The 16,925-nt window shown below is 30.6% G+C and overlaps 2 protein-coding genes across 2 annotated transcripts; one reads left to right on the top strand and one right to left on the bottom strand.

Moving 5' to 3' along the window:
* Nucleotides 1-3,245: 3,245 nt before the first annotated feature.
* Nucleotides 3,246-4,133, bottom strand: LOC140983812 (ethylene-responsive transcription factor ERF017-like). Its single transcript, XM_073450963.1, has one exon. It carries the CDS (start codon nucleotides 4,099-4,101, stop codon nucleotides 3,268-3,270), a length of 834 nt encoding a protein of 277 aa, XP_073307064.1. The 5' UTR covers nucleotides 4,102-4,133; the 3' UTR covers nucleotides 3,246-3,267.
* A 7,074-nt stretch (nucleotides 4,134-11,207) lies between these two features.
* Nucleotides 11,208-16,440, top strand: LOC140985170 (uncharacterized). The gene is made up of 10 exons (XM_073452938.1): nucleotides 11,208-11,243; nucleotides 11,786-12,402; nucleotides 12,910-13,652; nucleotides 13,787-13,825; nucleotides 13,909-14,095; nucleotides 14,172-14,270; nucleotides 14,709-14,775; nucleotides 15,075-15,243; nucleotides 15,365-15,987; nucleotides 16,160-16,440. The coding sequence occupies exons 2-9, from the start codon at nucleotides 12,034-12,036 to the stop codon at nucleotides 15,969-15,971; spliced, it is 2,280 nt and encodes a 759-aa protein (XP_073309039.1). The 5' UTR covers nucleotides 11,208-11,243; nucleotides 11,786-12,033; the 3' UTR covers nucleotides 15,972-15,987; nucleotides 16,160-16,440.
* The last annotated feature ends 485 nt before the right edge of the window (nucleotides 16,441-16,925 follow it).

The following is a 16,925-nucleotide window of genomic DNA, read 5'->3' as shown; positions in this document are numbered from 1 at the left end:
TGCTTTGTCACTGTACAAAGCGAAAGTTTATGCACTGTAGTGTTCTACATTTTCTTAATTTTTCTCTTGATTTCAAATTTAATTTCATTATCTATTGGTCTTTAAAGATATATTAGAATTTTTTCTAAACATCTAACCTTAAATGTGATCAATTAACCAAATAATTATTATACTTTGTATAAAATAATAAATAGATTAATATATTTGAAGATATAAAAATTAATATCTTGAGAAGAATAAAAAAAGAATGTTAGAATTAATACTATAATTATCTAATGTCAATATTAAATTTAACATCCTACATTCAAAAATGTGTTTATTGAGTTAAATACTATGATGATAAACCAAAGATAATAATTTATTTATCATTGTAACGTAATAATAATGTGATCGTTATTCGGAATCAGAAAATGATGTACTTTGACATATATTCTGATTTTTTTATTTTAAAATATAAATTTTCAAATAAATGAAAAATGATTTTTTTTCATACTACTTATGTAGAATATCAAGTATATATTCTACTTAAATGTCTTATAAATTCATATGATATAGTAAAAGGTTATTTTCATAAACTTATTTGTTGAGTGCAATAATTGATCGTGTTGTGTAGAGTAATTAAAATGTTGTGCTTGAACTGTTGTACTATTTAAAATATTTGATTTGCACTGTTACCATATATAATCTACAGGTTTTAATAAAACAGTAAACGCTTGAGGCTACAATTGGTATCAGAGTCAAGATCGCGACTTTGATTTTCATTCATTGCAATTGGTGCAATTATTAGGAGATAGATTGTTTGGTGCAATAATTATCCACGATGGGTAGGCGTTTGAGCTGTTGTATGATTTAATTAAAGATTTGACTTGCATAGTTACCATCAATTATAGCTTTTGGTAAATCGACAAACGCTCGATCCTATATTATTCGTTTGTAAAGCTAGAAGAAACAGGTTGCATCAACTTTTAGTTTTGAATCAATCCCTTACATGTTACTCGATTTTTAAATTTAGAAGCATTCTACAGTTTTCAAATATTATTATATATTGAATTATAATTTATCCCTTTTAAATTGGATAAATATACAATAAAACTCATGTAAATATTATTAACAAAAATATTTAAATGAAATATTGGATTTGTCGATAATCAAAATAAGAAATAAACAAATTTTGATCCTTGAGTGAAATAATATATTTAAATAAAGTTATAATTGCCACAATGAAATAATGCACCTACATGCATTTATCTCTGTATTTTGTAACTAAAATGTCAAAAAAAGTCTCCACATATTATTTTTATATCATATTTAAAATAATTATGAATCCTAAATTTTATTATTTTGAGTTGGTTTTTGTTATGAAAAATCATTGTGAATAAATTGAATTTAAAAATTCTTATATTTATGTATATCACATATTAATATATCAACCTAAGTCCAGGTAATAAAAAACTACAAAATGAACTTATTCATCTTCAATGTACACAAATTATAATGTAAAGATATATAACATTTAAGACAATGAAGTAGAATATATGTTTACATATAACAAAATATATACACAAGAAAAACAATAAATAAAAATATTTTTCTAGATATAAATATTTTTTTTATAACTTTTTACAGTGAGTTGGAGAAGATAAAAGAGAAAAAATATTAATTCTTTTGGGTTACACAAAAAAATAGAAATGAAAGAAGTGTTTGTCATATAATGAATTCGGTTTTCAAATTAAATGTATATTATAAAGTTATATTTACCGTTCAAACTTTATAAATGCAATGAATTTTTCTCAAGATAAGGGTACACAAATGTTCCTGTTAAGATATTTAAATAATTAGAAAAATTAAATATATTATTTTTCTGTAGGTAATATCAATATGACATAATTAGTAATTTGATTGTGCTAATTATACTTATGAGTTGATATGAAATATTAAAATAAGTGTCATAAGAGTCAGTAAAAAGATGATTTATTGTCAAAAATATTATTATTATAAATTGTAAATAAATGACAACATTTAATCAATATTTTTTTAAATCAATCCATCAGTACTTTTTATATAATGATAGATTATTGTAATAATTAGGGGTGAGCATTCGGTCAGTTTTGTTACCAACCGAACCGAATTAATATAATAAGATCGAACCGAAATATTTAGCAATAACCGAACCGACCGAATTAATTTTCATAACCGATGAAAATCGAACCAAAATAAAATCGGTTAATTCGGTTGGTGACCGAATTAACCGATAAGTTTTTAAAAAAATTTGTGATTTAACTTTAATTATATATGTAATTTTTTTAACATTACAGTCTACACAAATGCATAAAAACATAAAATCACATACATCACAAATTTTTCTTTAGAATTAGGGCCGATTTTAAAATTAAAAAGTAAAAATTAAAAAATATATTAAAATTGATAAATAATAAAAATGTATTAAATAATATTATTTATTTTATCGGTTAATTCGATTAGTCGATTTCAAAATTTTGAAAATCTTAACCGAACTGAATTAACCGATATAACCGAATTTTTTGAATTTGAAAACCAAATTTTCGAATTGACTCGATTCGGTCGGTTAATTCGGTTTAACCGAAATTTTGCTCACCCCTAATAATAATGTGTAGTTTATATGTTATCAAGTATAAGTGTCTAATAAATTAAAGGTGACTAGGAAAGTAAAAGCATCCAGTAGAAATTGTTGTCAATTTACATTAAAGAGAATAATAATCAAACATTAACATGGTAAATAAAAAATTGCAAATCATTGATTGTCAAAAAAAATTGTAATAATTGAATATTATAATAAAATATATGCATTATTGAGAGAATATGACAAATAATAAAATAAAACAATATGATAAAAAAGATATGAGAAAAATTTTAGTAGTCCAAATCTTTTTTTAAAATTAAAAAAATATGTTTTTTTTCAAATTAGTTACATATGTTAATTAACAAGAATTGTCAAAATTTATAATACTATTATCATTATTTTTTGTTGAGTTAACTAATTTTATTTCAAATTTTTATTATTTCAACATATGTTTCGCTGTAAAAATATGCATTATTTACGAAATATGAAAATTTCAAAATATATGTGTGTGTTTATGCATAATTTACGAAATATGAAAATTTCAAAATTATGTCAAAAAAATATGCATTATTTACGAAATATGAAAATTTCAAAATATATGTGTGTGTTTATGCATAATTTTAAAATTTTATTGTCTCGTCCCAACGAAATTAACTTGTATATGTTCCTCAAAAATTCCAAAGAAAAGATGGCTCATTTTCATTTCCATAGTTGTCATAGTAGTCGTCGTCATCATTTCCGGTAGCGATATGCGGCGGCAAGTAAACATCATCACGGGGCTCATGAAAAAGCTCGAAATCTGAAACATGGCCCCAAGTTCCGCTGCCACCATTTTCATCTGATGAGTTCAGCATATCAAGAAAAGACCAATCGATCGAATTCATAGGTCCATCTCCTTCCGAATTCGACGACGGTGAAGTCCCTTCCATCTCCTGATCAGCCATAACTTGAGCCTGAAACTCAGCATCTCCACCAGTTGGCAGGCCCGAACAGTTGCTATTGCCATACTGCTGCGAAACGACAAGAATTTCAGCAGGTGACAGCGAAGTGCCGCCGGGGATATTCGGCGGGTCATCAGGGAAGTTGAACTTAGCATTAGGTCCCCGAAGGCAAAACAGGGCGGCGTCGAACGCCCTCGCCGCCTTCTCCGCCGTGTCGTACGAGCCGAGCCATATCCTCTCCCTGCTGTTGGGAAGCCGTATCTCCGACACATATTTCCCCCACTTCCGCTTCCGCACACCCGTGTACTTGAACTCCACCTCGTTAACCCTCGGCCCATTACGGGAAGAAGATGAATCTCCCGTTTTAACCATTTTTGTTTTTTCGGATGAGGGTAAATCAAGAATCAAAAGAAAAAGGAAAGAATTTAAGGTTAACACAAAAAAGGTTTCAGTTCCTTGAATGACGACAGAGAGAATTGGTGTGTACGTATATATATACAGACGCATGCACAGTCCATGAATCCCCACGGCTGATGAAAAATTGATTGATGATTCATACATCAAAAGTGAAGTTTCAGCGTGTTGAAACAAAGGAGAGGGTAAAGTCCAAATGAGCGTAGATTTAGCTAGCTAGCGAGTGGGCCGAACAGTGGAATCAGAATCCATCGCATCATTGCCGATAGGAACATGACGACGCCGTAGGGTCGGGCTTTAATGAACACGAGGGATCTCGTGGTCCTTTTCAAGTCAATCTCCAGATTTTTTAGTATTAAATTTGAGGAAGATTTCATGAATACGTAGCATATATGTTTAAATGGTTCACGAATTTGAACATGTTCATACTTTTATTCGAACGCAAAATATTTGATTCATAGTTAGCGCAACCCCGCTCACAATTTTTGATATTTTATTAAAGCGTGTATAAATATTAAAAAAATGAATTTTTGATATTTTAAATATATTATTTTATTCATCATAACACTTCAGTTTTTAATAATTATTTCAGGAAAAATAACATAATATTAAAATAAAAGAAGGGTACGTATTTTAGAAAGCTGAATTTTAATGGTATATATAGATAAAAATCATTATATATTAAAAGAAATATACTTTGAAATAATTCACAAACATGTTCGAAAATGTCGAGATCAGATATGGTCCAAAAATATTTAATTATTCTTGATATTGCGGCTGGATTCGATTTTGTAAATTGAAATGTGTGTTTAAATAGAAGAAATTAAATAAGGATAAAAAATAAATTGGTCCACCTCTATCACTATCATTACCCACTTTATTAATCAATCTGGGTTTTGACTCTTGGAGTTGCGGGCGGTATCCCATCAACGGCTGAAAATACTGGACCGGCATTTCTCCAGTGTAAGTGGTTAAAAAGTAATATTTAGTCATATATATATATATATATATATATATATATATATATTCACCACAATTCTAATTATATTATATAATATATATTGTGTATTAATTAAATAAAGAGCTTAAATGTTTTCAGACATAACAAAAAGTTTTAAAGTCGTCCTGCACTACTTTTATATGTTGAAAGTTCTTATTAGAGCTAGGTGTCTCAGTCTCGTTGACTAAATTTTATTTGTTTATTACATATAAATAATTACATTGACTTTATATATATTTTTTAATATGGACTTTGTTGTTGATATTTTACTATTTTCGAGTTCATGTTCAGATTCTTCAGTCAAAATTATATGTGGTAAAATTTTAAAAAGTCATCAACGTACATAAAAATTAGGTAAAATTTTAGCAGCCAATTTTGTTGACATTTGGTCAATGGTCAGAGCTTTTTGTTTACAATAGACACTCTCTCTTTTAAACCGTGGTATTACATACGTTGGACATGGGATATGTGTTATTGGACATGATACTTGTAGGATAAAGTGTTATTGGACGTACCTACGACTTTAAAATAAATTGAAAATAATTGTTTTTTTAGATGAAACTTCCAACTGGTATTATTCGGTGTAGACTGAGTAAACTCTTAGAATAACACAATAGTTTATAAATTACGCTTACAGACAGATCCGAAAATTTTGTGGGAGGGACGGGCAGATAGCCCATATCACAAATTCTATCTCTTTTCTTTTAAAATATCTAAACATATCAACTAATTTTTTTGAAAAAAAATTCAATCAATTGAAGAGATAAATATTAAAACTGAATAACTATAATCAACAAATATATAACAAAATCCTAAAACAACCAAGATATTTTCATTAAAAAAAATTCAATAAATTGAAGAGATAAATAGTAAAACTGAATAACTATAATCAACAAACATATAACAAAATCCTAAAACAACCAAGATATTTTCATAATAAAAAATTAATTAGGGTTTTAATTTACATAAATGTTGTGAGAATAAAATCTCAATTTGGTAATAGGAAGAAAATAATTCCTTTTTCCTCTTCGAAAGTGGGATGCTGGTTAGTGGTGGAGAGGTTCGAAAGATATTTGATTGTTTCACTAATAATAATAATAATAATTTATTCATAAAATTTTAAAACACTAAGGATATTTGGTAATTTCATGCTAAAAATTAAGGGGTAGCTCCCCCTAACCTCTTAATGGAGTTGTTAGTAACCACGCTAGTTAGATAAATTATATAAGGCTTGCTCACCTGAGAAGTTATTGGCATGGAGAATCAAATTCTTGATCACGGATTAAACACTCATCTACTCCCAGTGGCGGAGCCACATGCATGGCCCGGATGGTCCAATTTTTTTTAAAAAAAACTTTATATGTAAATTTTGTGTAATTTTGGAATAATATGATATTAGCCCGAATAAATCAATTTAAAACATTAAAAGATTCTAGAGTTTAAAATTTTAGTCCGGACAGAGCCATATTTCTGGCTCCGTCACTGCCTACTCCACCAATTCGGACACTCCATTGAAGGTAAATAATTTTTTTATTATTTAATATTTTGTAGCTATTGTTTGGATATGTGTGATTTTTTGTTTTTAAAAAATGATGTAATTATATTAACGTTTTTTTAAAACAATATATTTGTGTGTGTGTATTTGATTGGGGATAAATATATATATTATAATTCATGTAACCATGGTAGAATCTTTTTGCAACATGCAAAAGATCATTAAAATACACTAATTTTATTACAAAAGAAACCAATGGGTAATTAGATGCTGCAACTTTAAGGATCAAACCAAATTTGTCTCAGTTGGCTTGCAAATATCAATACCTGAACCTTTAACTAAAGTTTCTTGTCTCTCAAACCTTGTAAGGAAAATGCCATAACACCACCGTACCCTCTAATATTTTGGCGCAACTCTGTTCATCTACAAACCATTCTTTTCGTTGTTTTACAGAGAAATTTTTCCTCTGCGATTTTTGCTTTTCTTTTGTTGATAATAGAACATGGGAAGAGGCAAGATTGAGATCAAGAGGATCGAGAACTTTAGCAACAGACAGGTCACTGTTACCTACTCGAAAAGAAGAAATGGGTCCATGAAGAAGGGCAAGGAGATTAGTGTTCTCTGTGATGCTCAAGTTTCTGTCATAATATTTGCTAATTCTTGCAAGATGCATGAATTTTGCAGCCCTTCTACAACGTATGTTCGTCGACCGTCGTGTCTTTAGTTCGTAGTTTTCTCCAAAAATTAAGAAAGAAAGAGAAATAAATATATTTATGGCTGGTGTTAATTTTTTAAGGTATTTATTTTGTTCTTTCTAGGGCATCCGAGGAAATTGTGATTAGGGTTGTCTTGATTCTTGATCTGAAGATTTGTTGACGTTTTGGATCAGTATCATAAACTCTCTGGGAAAAGACTTTGGGATGCTAAACATGAGGCAAACTAATTATATATATTTATATATTAATTAGATTTTCGAAAATCAAGGAATTAATTATGGTTTTAGATGAAATTAATGTGAAGTTTCTCGACACTTTGATGCATTACAAGTACGTATATATTAGGAGATTTTCCTTTTTCTAGCTAGATCTGAATTTGTTCTGATCTTTTATAATTTCTCTAATTTTCAAAACCATGTTTTAATAATTTAACCATGAAAGAACACAAGAATTAATGAACTGCAAGAAATGTTACATCTGTTGACAGATCTGGTAAAAAAAATGGCAAATCTTTATGTTGCAAGATTAAGGAAACAACCTACGAGTGTCACTTCAGATTCTTAGCACATTTAAAGGAAATTTAATGTTTTGAAAATGCCCTAGCTGATATATAGATCTTGGATAAAGTTTGAGCTCCTTTATCCAACTTATTTTTGCTCTCTGGTTCTAAGGTTGAAATATAGTAAAAAAATACCAAGGGAACTTCAAGATTTTACAATTAGTTAACTTTATGTATAGCTAGTGATTTGAAAATAGGTATCTAGCTCCCAAGTCATTTTATAGGGAGTAAAGATTTAGTCAAGATTGTTGTAAAAATTAGATATGAGGAGAAAAAATATATGTATAAATACCACGGGACAGCTAATGATCCGAAAAAAATTCGAGCATTATGGTCGATATTCAATCTAGATATATTTAATTAATTTAGACTTTTATATACTGTACAGAAGTGTAGTGGTATTCAACATGAATTTCGTAGAGTTTTAAAAAGTCATGCATTTATTCAAACTTGACTTTTAAAAACTCTATAAAAGCCTGTAGATATCTAAAATGTCAATAAATTTTTAATGACTTATGTGAAATTTTTTAGTACAAATTTTGAAACCTTAGGTACTACTATGAAAAGTTAAAAGTTCTCCACCACATGCCAAAGATTTGTAGAGATTTCTAATTAAAAATACCTATAAATCATCTTTTTTACCTCTCCAAATCTCACAAGTAGACCGTCCTCTCAGTTTATTATTTCTTAAAATTATATTAAAAAAAATAAAATAATGAAAAAATAATAATATAAATTGATATATAACTTATGTTTAATTTCTATTAAAAAAATCTTCTCTTTTCCATTAAATCATTTTTTGATTCTTCTCTTTAAATTTTTATTTACGTTTACTTTTTAAAAATATCATTTTTACACACTATTAAATAAAATTATTTTTATTAAAATATTGTATCACAGTAAGTAATATTTAATCATTTTATATTTTTTAAAGTTTATTTATGTTAATTACATGAAAAACTGAAATGTTTGGTATCGCATTTTATTTCTCATTTGTTGATAATTTATTTAAAATCATAGCCAGTAAATTTTTTTTATTTTATTTTATGCTGTACTAAAAAATTAATATTGTTTTTTATGTTAGAATATATATGAAAATGTAACCTAGTATTTACATCTTCTTTAGTTGGTGAAATAAGAATAATTTGTGATGAAAAATATTACGGTGTTTAATCGTGTTTTTATCAATGTTCTAAAAAGCGTAAAGCGCCCCGAAGCGAGGATGTCGAGCTCCAAGCTTTTAAAGCTTAAGCGAGATTAACACAAGCTTAAGCGTGAAAAAGCGTTTTTTATCTTTATTGTAATTGTAATTATCTCAAACCAATAAATAGATAAAATAATACATAGATATGATAAATTTAAGTCTGATGCATTAATTCTCATATTTATAAAAACATAAAAATCTCAAAATTACAATATTTATTTATTTTTGCAACTAGACCACATTAAAAAATCCTAAATATTTGTCAAATCATTGTCGGACATGCTTAATCATAATTAAAATTTAAAAATAAACATCTAAATTATAAACATAATTCATTATTTTAAAATAAAAAGACATACCTTCAAAATAAAAAAATTTAAAAATAAACAGATACGATTAATTGTACTTAAGCACGCTTAATTAAATTTCTTAATCAAGCTTAATTCGGTCAAACTATAGTTTGACCGCTTTTTTCCGTTTTCTCCGAAGCGGGGCGTTTTTGTCGAGCTTCAAGCTTAAGCGTGTTTTTTAGAACACTGGTTTTTATGTATTAATAATATTAATATAATTTGGCTTTTTCTTAAATAAAATTTCTTTTGTTCTCAGCTAACAACGGTAACGATTTTCTTGATACTTATGATATGTTTGCTTGATGCTTGCTGATTTAAAAATTATATTTTGATTATTATAATTTAAAATAAACATATTAGGATACATAGATATGTCATTTTTGTCGATATACTATAATTTTAAAACTATTATCATATTCAACATCGTTTAAGTTATAAAATCTATAGAATCTCATTAAAAAACTTAAAATATCAGTAAAAATCTTTCAAAAAATTTGCAAGAATCCAAATAAATTTTTTTATATAATTCTGTAATATTCTATAAAATCAATAAAAATCTATCAATTCCACAAAAATCAATATTCTATAAAATCAATAAAAATCTATCAACTCCACAAAAATCTATCATTTACAGAAGTTATTAAAACTCTAGATGGAATACATTCTTGTTTAATTTGATGAGATGATTTAAGCCATCTTATGATTAATTTTACATGTTGACTTGACTTGTATTTGAGTTTGCAAATTATTTAATTTTCAAATAAATGCATATATATATATATATATATATAGCAAATGGACAATGAAATCAACAGAATCAAGAAGGTTATTGAGATCATATTCATCTTCGACTTTATTTAAATTTTATTTATTAAAATTATGTTTAGGCATCTGAAAGGAGAAGATATATATCACAAGTTTGAACTATAAAGAACTGATGGTGTTGGAGGATTCTCTTGACAATAAGACTTCAGCTCTCAAAGCCAAACATGTAAAAACATAACCTTAAATTTGACATGCTTTTTTGGAAAATTACAATTTTGCATGCATGTTTGCTTCGTTGTTATTTTAGTCAATTTCAGTTTTTTTTAGTTGAGAGAAAATATTGTTATAATTGAGTCTCGAATCTGATATCTTGTTTCAAACTTAAGACATTCGTGTGAGATAAGCTACAAACTCATTCATGTGTCTTTTAATTTATCGTGAGTGCAGATATGGTACGACACATATCAGCGTCACATCAGGAAAAAAATAAAAAATTACAAAAACAAACATAACAAATCGAAACTGAAATTTGACAATATAAAAGTTCAAAATTAATACAAAGAAACGAATATACTAGAGCAAAAGTATGATTTTACCTGTGCTTCTTTTTATTAATCCGGGGTGGGGAATAGATGTTGACGGTATAGTTTAACAGATTTAGATTACAAAAAAAATCAAAAACCGTGTTGATGTACACAATTATTATCCCTAAGCTCAAAATTTTCCCGCCATATATTTTCCAAAACCACCAATGTATATATTTTATTTTATATATAATATATATATTAGTAATTAATATTGACATATTTCTTAACTTGATAAATAAAATAAAATATTTCTATATTCTTGAGCTTTATTTAATAACAATTAAATATATTAAAATATAACTTACGAATTATGATCCCGATACGAAAAATACTGTTATTTATTAGTTTATTTATTTTTTTGAGCTTTGAGATAAATATTTATTATAATTGAGTTTTTTCGAAAATGAAATTTTTTTAATAAATTTGTGATTTTGGTGTCAAATTAATTATTTAATTTATTTTAACAAAAAAAAAAGAAGAAGAATAACTTGCATGGACTGTGTGATGGAGAGAGGTAGTGATCTATATAAAGAGATTATGTAGCCTACAAAGACTGAATTCACTGAAGATGGACTCTACCGAATCTCCCGAAGATTCCGCCGATCCAACCCAGGTACTTTCACTCGTCCCATGCATGCTGTTTTTCTTGTGTTGGTCGTGTATATTTCTCTCTGATTGTGGGATGCGTGCGTGTGCCAGATATTGGTTTCGTCTTCGGGTTTTTTTTTTATCGTTTTCTGAATTTGGTGTGGTGGATTTTGTGGTTATGTTCATGTTTCTTGGAAATTTGGTTTTGTGATTTATGAACATTCTTGGTTCAGGTATTCTAGCTTGTACAGATATGCATGTGCGAGATATGGGGATTTTTTTACGGACGTTAATTTTTTCGAATATGGTATTGAGTTGGTTTTAGTGTATTATGTGAAATTTTTTTTTTTATTGAAATTAGAATGAGATGGTTGCTTTCTTCTCGTACATTTGCTTATAAGCTTCCAGTTTCATTCAACTTTGTAATTGTGATATGATCTTCTGAGGAATCTCTTATTCTATTTATTTGGGAGTAAACATATGATGATACAGAGATTTGTGATGTTTTAAGTCATATACATTTTCTCCATTGTATATTTCTTGCCTGTTTTTTTTCCTGGATCTCAGGACTCACCGATCATTAGTAGAACTATCGACCTGTGTCCCGCACCGACTTTCAATGTGCCTCAATATAGACACAGTTTTTTCGGGAACAATTCTCATGGCCATCAATTCATGTCACCACCAGACATACAAAATTTCCAGAGGACTCCTCTTCTAAGGTGTGTAGTGGATTTGTTCTTTGTTGAATATCTTTTGACTGTCTTCTTCTTCAGTGGCATGGTTAATGATATCATTCAAGTAATAATTTTGGGATGGTGTTAACATTAAGTAGGACAAATTTTACTGAACCATCGGGAGCAACCAAATTTGAGCAGGATGAAGGTTGCAATAATAGTCTTCCTTTTGTCAATGGCTCTGGGAATGACCAAATAGAGAATCCCTCAGCAAATCCTGGCAACTCCTTGGCAGATAACGTGAACATGGACTTTTTAAATCCAAATAATTCACCCAATTCAGCTAGAAAACAATGTGTTCAAATTGATCAACCACCATATGATGTTGCGGGGAGGGAAAATGTGTTCAAACTTGAACATAAATACAATACCAGGGTAACTGTAGAAAAGCCAACTTTGGCACCTCATGCTTTTATCAATCAGGATCCAGGAGATTCCATGACTGAGGTCAGTGCTGATCAGAACAACTTTATTCTTTAGTTTTTTGATACTTGTCTAGAAATTACTGTAGTTTAGGATGTTATGCATTCTTTTTAGTTCATGTTTTGCCTGCATTCTTTTTAGTTCCTGTTTTGCCTTACTCTGGAACGATATATTTTAACCATGTATGCATTTCCTTGTCCGCAAGCTCCGCCAATTGAAATCTTAATAGTTAAGAATTTATGAAGAAGCCTATGGAAACTTTTTAACTGACATTTAGCAGTCAAATTTCAACATTGGTATTACTTGACATTTAGCAGTCAAATTTCAACATTGGTATTACTTGGGTGGATGCATTGCTATTAAGGATTGATTTTTTTTTTTTAATCTCCTGAAAAGTTTGGTTTCTTATGTCAATGATTTGATTGCAAGCTATTCTTTCGCCATTTTTTGTTTATGATGGTCTTGGTTTTTCACGTAAAAAAATTTTATGTATTGCATCAAATGTGCAACCTTACACCCGATGCTTAATAGGCTTTTCAACAACATGAGATGTGTGGGAGCTATCTCCAGTTTGAAGATGCTGAAAACAAATTAGAAACAAATTGGCTTTCTCAGACTCATTTGGATGGCGAAGTGGCAAGATCGCTATCATTAACGAGACAACAAACTCCCTTCAACACTATCCAACTCATTCCGTGTCCTAAACGATATCTTCTTCCTACACCTACCATGAGTATTGCCAAGCCTTCAAGTTCAGGTTTACACCAGTTAAAAACAAATCAGCATTCACAGATTCATTCAGATGGTGAAGGGGCGAGATCACTATCATTGGCCAGAAAACAAACTCCCTTCAACACTATCCAACCCTTTTCGTATCCTGAACAATATTTGGATCCTATTCCTATCATGAGTATGACCAAGCCTTCAAGTTCAGGTTTACGACTAAATAACCTTTTCAATTCTGGTGCGATCGTGAACATGAAATCTTCTCAGATGGTTAGTTCTAGAGTGCAAGAGAAGGAGTCGAAACCTTTGTTCAACTCCGTGGCCGAGTCTCTTTTAAGGGAAAGCACTGATGATGACAAGCTTGTAGAAGGTTCAATCCTTAAAAGTTTACTGTCTGCTTACCTTATGAAGTCATCAAACAAATCTGTTGTCTTGAATCAAATGAAAGATCAATCAACTCAAGCAGATAAAAATAAGCGCAACGCTGAAAATGTTGGGGATGGAGAAGCATTCCACAGGCCGAACCCCAAAAAGGGAAGGCAAACCCAGTGAGTTATATTGCATAAAGATTGTAGAATACACCATGCTTTCGGTTTTATGTTCTGTGTTCGCCTTCAGGAATAAATTGTTTGCGATGTTAAAGAAAACAAATATCTGAGTCTAGTCTTGATGATAATTGCAGGATGAGTTGCCAATGTAAGAAGACCAAATGCATGAAACTGTAAGTATATCACGCCTTTTAAACTTGGCTTTTCTTTCATAAAAAGTTTCTGCAATACATATTTGTAATCTGTTTCCTTCCAGTTACTGCGAGTGCTTTGCTGCTCGTTTCTATTGTACGGAAGCTTGTTCTTGCCAAGGTTGCTTCAACTTAAAAATATGTGATGATGAAGTTCATGAAGCACGAGAATTAATTGAAGCTCGCAATCCTCTGGCATTTGCACCTAAAGTGGTCCAGAATAGCATTGAGCCATCTGCAAGTGGTTATGGGGTATGGATACAATCATAATTTACAATCATGCTGCATATTTGTGATATACTGATTGAATGCTTAAAAATTCATTCAGGAAGATGGAACCCGTTTGCCACCATCTTCTGCAAGGCACATAAGAGGATGCAAATGCAAGAAGTCGATGTGTCTCAAAAAGTACTGTGACTGTTATCAGGTATGTGATGTCGGTCCCATAAACTGCACTAGAAGGTCGTGTGTTTATTCTGATGGGGCAAGTTAATACAATTGTTGGGAGGAGACTGTCGGTGTACTCTACTCTTCTCTGTGGCTGTCTAGAGGCACATTGGTATAAAAGAACGCTTGAGCTATTGTACTACTTAAAAGATTTAAGTGATGTTATTACCCACCAACCATAGTTTTTCATACAGTGAAAAATGCTCGGTCTTGCGAGATTCATGGATGCATTATGTCGTGTTGCCTTTCTTCTTTCGTTTTGTGTACATTTCTTTTGTTCTACATTTTTTTATAGTTTGAAATAGAGGGATAAGGGGATTTCTTTTTTCCTTCAACTGTAAATGTCTTCCAAATGTTGATGATGAAGAAGTTTGTTTTTGTTTTTGTTTTTGTTTTTGTTTTTGTTTTTTTTGAAAAGTCGAAAGTGGGATGTTCTGATGGATGCCGTTGTGAAGGGTGCCAAAATGTCTATGGCCAAAAGGGAGGTATGCTTCGTGCTAAGATCTTATTGTTAAAAATAATTTCAGTTGAATTTAGTTCGTCTATCTAATGCCTTTGCTGATGTAAATGGTGTCTTCACTTGTGATGGCACTTAAGGGACCGAACAATGATTATCTGAGTGTTTGCAAAATCAAAAGTATATTTTAGAAACAAATTGATATTACTGAAATTGTGATATCATTAAGCTCATCGAAGTCAAACTGTCTATTCTTTTCATTACATCCAAAAATAATTTACTAACCTTCACCCCCGAATTGATCTTGATGGTAAATGTTTCTCCCAGAAAAAAGCATTAGGAAGGGCCCCTTGAGTGGAGAAGAGAATAACCAAGGAACAGACTCCTCTTTTTTTGATAGCTTTAATATGCCGGCACCTACAAATGATAGTCATAATGCTTATCTTGGTACCAATCAGAATTCGACTCCGCAGTCACCGCCATTTTTGCACTCGAAGTAAGATATATTTCCTTCCAGTATTACGATAGCGCTTGCCATTTCCTTGTTTCTACAACTTGAGTTGCTGTCATGACTGCTACTTTTTTCCCGCTTTTTTTTTCTTTTTTGCTGTACACAGCCAAGAAGATGACGAATCAAAATTTTGGACGTCTTTAGAATCCCTCGAGTCGTCTCACCCTTATCTCCACTTAGATAACAATGACAGTGTCCCAGCCAACGAAACTCTCGATCCACTTTGGTCTCATCAGGAACCTGATCTTGGTAATGCAGAAACAAAGGACGAATTCGAATTCCCAGTACCATGTCACAAACCTGAGGAAACAGATACTATTTATGGAGTACCTAACTATATGGAATGGACAAATAGCTCAGCACTTCCATTTCCCTCAGGAAGTGGTCATTATTCTTGTGCGAGTTCTCAAAATTGGCACGGTTCACAAATCTCCCCTCTGCTTGATTTTAAAGGGAATAAACTTGATCAAGTGGTTGCCTATGAGAGCGAGTCAGGTAACATCTTGAAAGATAACCAGCCAGAGACACTTGAGGAACCTCCCATGTCTCTCAATACCGTTAAAGTAAGCTCCCAAAATAAGAAACGAGTATCTTCTCTTCGTGACCCCGTTCAAGAATTTGGTTCAAGCTCACTAGTAGGCTTGCCGAAATCGATTCCTGCATCCCCGGTTCAGCAGATGAAAGATCCTCAAGATCGAGGTGGCAACAAATGAGCAACACCATTTCAAGGTAAATCTTGACACTCGAGCTCAAAATAGTGAGTAACATATATCATCTTGTTTATTCTATTCAAATATGTTTATCTATTTTTGGCAGCAATCTTGAGCTCGCATGATCAGTTGCTCCAGGTCTGAAAAGTTCGTATTTTTTGCACAATATGATGGTGTGCCTAGACACGCAGATAGGCGCATACAAGACGATAATAACAAGCCAAAGGTTCGACGAAGTCCAGTTTTTTCCTAACATCTTAAAGAATGGTAGTAGTCTTTAGCCGTCTTTTAAGTCATGGGAGACATGATATAGTAGAAGATCCACCTAGTAGTACCAACGATTTGAAATTATTTTCTTGCATTGAAGTTTGATCAATCTTTAAAAGAACATCGTGTTATTTTATTAAAACATATGTAAGCATAATCGCGTCGCACGACCTTAAATCTTGAAAATTCGACTGCCTTTCACCAATAAAACTAATTAGTTTATCACAATTTCATTTTTCAAAAAGATAAGATTATATTGAATGACAATAATTTTTTTCTAAAAAAAAAGCGTAACAAAATTGCATTCCAACATAAAAATCATCAACTTTGGATGATTGTTATTGTGATTACTCAAAACCCCAATTGGTGTGTTCTAAAATTTGTCCAAAAGCCTCAGACGACATCAAGATATTGATGGAATGCACCGCGACGTTTATCCCAAACAAACAGCAAAAAGATATTAGAATGTAGCTTCATACTTGTGCTATTTGTATGCTATATTCCCAAACTTCATCCATCTCTTCAGGAATTGTGTAATGCCCAAGCCTGAGTTGATAGGAAGAACAAGAAAACACAAATGAATAAAAGTTGAAGTATTTGAATCATGGAATGCGCTGTGGGCAAAGTTTTTGGGTATATGGTTACCCCCTCGTATGTTCTAAACATAAGATTTTGAAATCCAGCCGAATT

This window comes from Primulina huaijiensis, chromosome 9 (assembly GCF_012295235.1).
Source record: "Primulina huaijiensis isolate GDHJ02 chromosome 9, ASM1229523v2, whole genome shotgun sequence".
Taxonomy (NCBI): Eukaryota; Viridiplantae; Streptophyta; class Magnoliopsida; order Lamiales; family Gesneriaceae; genus Primulina; species Primulina huaijiensis.
This window is presented reverse-complemented; position numbering and strand designations above follow the sequence as displayed.